At 68.9% G+C, this 2849-nt stretch overlaps 1 protein-coding gene across 1 annotated transcript in view; it reads right to left on the bottom strand.

Annotated features, from left to right (window-relative positions):
• LOC112962730 (IQ motif and SEC7 domain-containing protein 2-like) overlaps window positions 1–2263 on the bottom strand; it is a gene marked incomplete at its 3' end in the record, with an annotated part of 17963 nt that extends 15700 nt beyond the window's left edge. The window contains exons 1-3 of the mRNA XM_026059168.1: window positions 2117–2263; window positions 668–1716; window positions 486–498 (exon numbers count right to left, since the gene is read on the bottom strand). Of these exons, the coding sequence (XP_025914953.1) occupies window positions 486–498; window positions 668–1716; window positions 2117–2263 (1209 nt within the window). The remainder of the gene's footprint in view (window positions 1–485; window positions 499–667; window positions 1717–2116) is intronic.
• Window positions 2264–2849: the final 586 nt, after the last annotated feature.

Below are 2849 nucleotides of genomic sequence, written 5' to 3'. Positions count from 1 at the left end.
GGGGACGCGGGAGGACGCGGCCCCCCTGCCCCCCCCCGCCGGGCTGCGACGAGTTACGGCGGGGCTCAGCCCCCGGCACGCGTGCCAGGGTCTCAGGGCGCCCGGACGCCTGGGTCCCGGCAGGGGGAGCTAGACCGCAGCACAACATAGACCGTAGGGCAAACTAGACTGTAGGGCGACCTAGAACCGGGGTGTGCAATAGCAACGGGGGGCAGAGRGGGAGGCTCCCATTGGGCCTTGGGGTGGGGGCATTGGGCAACCCGCAATGTCACGTGACCCACAGCGCTGGGAGACCTAGAGCATAACTTGACCCGCAGCGTTGGGTGACCTAGAACATAAAGCAACCCACAGTGTTGGGTGACCTAGACTGTAAGGCGACCCTTAGCATTGGGCAAMCTAGAACATAGGGCAACCCTTAGCATTGGGCAACCTAGAACATAGCTCGACCCACAACATTAGACAACCTAGAACATAGGGCTACCCACAGTGTTGGGCAACCTAGAACACAGGGTGATGCACAGCATTGGGCGACCTAGACCGTAGGGCAACCCGCAGCGTTGGGCGACCTAGAATGCGACGCCACGGAGCCCGTAGGGCGACCCAGCCCGCGGGCACGCGCAGGGGGCCGGGGGAACCAGCGCGGCCGCCCGGACGGGGGATTCCTTACTTCCGCTGGAGCGTGGTGGCGGGGCTGGTGCTGGTGCTGGTGCTGTGGCCGCCGGCGCCAGGGCTGGAGCTGCGGGAGGCCCCCCGGCTGAGCGGGCCCCTGTCGCGGTGGGCGCCGCTGCAGCGGTCCCGGGCGCAGGGCTCCGCGTAGTGCCCCTCGCGGCCCGCGTAGGGCCCGTCCCGCTCCAGTCGCTTCTGATAGGCCAACGGGTATGGCGCGTCCCGCTCCAGGTGTCCCGGGTATGGAGCATCCCGGTCCAGGTGTCCCTGGTAGGGCACATCCCGGTCCAAGTGCCCTGAGTATGGAGCGTCCCGGTCCAAGTGCCCCGGATACGGAGCGTCCCGGTCCAGATGTGCCGGGTACGGAGCATCCCGGTCCAGATGCCCCTGGTAGGGCACATCCCGCTCTAGGTGCCCCTGGTAGGGCGCGTCCCGGTCCAGATGCCCCTGGTAGGGCGCGTCCCGGTCCAGGTGTGCCGAGTATGGCGCGTCCCTGTCCAGGTGTGCCGAGTACTGCCCGTCGTGGTCCAGGTGCGCCAGGTACTGCCCGTCCCGCTCCGGCCGGCCCTGGTACTGCAGCTCCCGGTCCAGGTGGCCCGGGTAGGGCGCGTCACGGTCCCCGGGGCCCGGGAACTGGAGCTCCCGCTCCAGGCAGCCGGCGAACTGCCCGTCGCGCTCCGGCTGGCCCTGGTAGGGCCGGTCCCGCTCGGAGCGGCCCTGGTAGTGCCGCTCGCGCTCCTTGCGGCCCTGGTACTGGCCGTCGCGCTCCGGCAGCGCCTCGTACTGCCCGTCGCGCTCCAGGCGCGCCAGGTAGGGAGCCTCGCGCTCCGGGTGGCCCTGGTAGGGCAGCTCCAGGTCCCGCTCCCGGTCCCCGTAGGGCGCCTCGTGCTCCAGGTGGCCGGCGTAGGGCGGCTCGTGGTCCAGGTGGCCCAGGTAGGGCGGCTCGCGCTCGCCGGGGCCCGTGAAGGGCAGGTCGGGGTCGGAGCCGGCAGGGAACTGCCCGTCGCGCTCCAGGTGGTTCTGGTACTGCCCGTCCTGCTCGGCGCGGCCCTGCCGGGGTGCAGCCGTCCGCGGGGGCTGCCGTGGGGCGCTGCCCCCGCCGGCCCTGCTCCACCGTCCCCCCTGGGACCCCCAGCCTGGCCCACAACCCCCCTACAGCCCCCCAGGGCCCCCAAACTGCCCCATAACCCCCCCGGTAGCCCCAACCCAGCCCATAACTCCCCTAGTAGCCCCAAACTGGCCCCATAACCCAACCTAGTAGCCCTGAACTAGCCTGTAACCCCCCTGGTAGCCCCAAACTTGACCTATAACCCCCCCAGTAGCCCCAAACTGGCCCCACAACCCTCCTGCTAGCTCCAGACTGGTCCATAACCCTCCCAGTAGCCCCGACCTGGCCTGTAACCCCCCAAGCACCTCTGACCGGACCCGTAGATCCTGAAAAACCTCTGACCTGGCCCATAGACCCCCCAGCACCCTGAGCGGGCCTGTAGCCCCTCAAGAACCTCCGACCTGGCCCATAGACCCCCAAGAACCTCTGACCTGGCCCATAGACCCCCAAGAACCTCTGACTGGGCCCATAGACCTCAAGTACCTCCATTCAGGCCCACAGCCCCCCAGAACCTCCGACCTGGCCCACAGACCCCCAAGAACCTCTGACCTGGCCTGTACACCCCAAGAACCTCTGACCTGGCCCACAGACCCCAAGAACCTCCAAGCTGGCCCACAGACCCCCCAGAACCTCTGTCTGGGCCCGTAGACCCCCAGAACCTCCGACTTGGCCCACAGACCCCAAGAACCTCCGACCTGGCCTGTACACCCCAAGAACCTCTGACCGGACCCGTAGCCCCCTAGAACCTCTAAGCTGGCCCGCAGAGCCCAAGAACCTCCAAGCTGGCCCGTAGACACCCCAGAACCTCCAACTGGGCCTGTAGACCCCCCAGAACCTCCGTCCAGGCCTGTAGCCCCCTAGAACCTCCGTCCGGGCCCGTAGACCCCCAGAACCTCCAAGCTGGCCTGTAGACACCCCAGAACCTCCAGCTGGGCCCGTAGACCCCCCAGAACCTCCGTCCAGGCCTGCAGCCCCCCAGAACCTCCGTCCAGGCCCGTAGCCCCCCAGAACCTCCGACCTGGCCCGCAGCCCCCCCGAGCGGGCCCGCAGCCCCCCGCGCGGCGCGGTGCGGTGC

The sequence above is a fragment of the Apteryx rowi genome, unplaced genomic scaffold (genome assembly GCF_003343035.1).
Source record: "Apteryx rowi isolate R43461 unplaced genomic scaffold, aptRow1 scaffold_1524, whole genome shotgun sequence".
NCBI classification, from domain to species: domain Eukaryota; kingdom Metazoa; phylum Chordata; class Aves; order Apterygiformes; family Apterygidae; genus Apteryx; species Apteryx rowi.
Note: the sequence above shows the minus strand (reverse complement) of the source record. Positions and strands in the feature narration are given on the sequence as shown.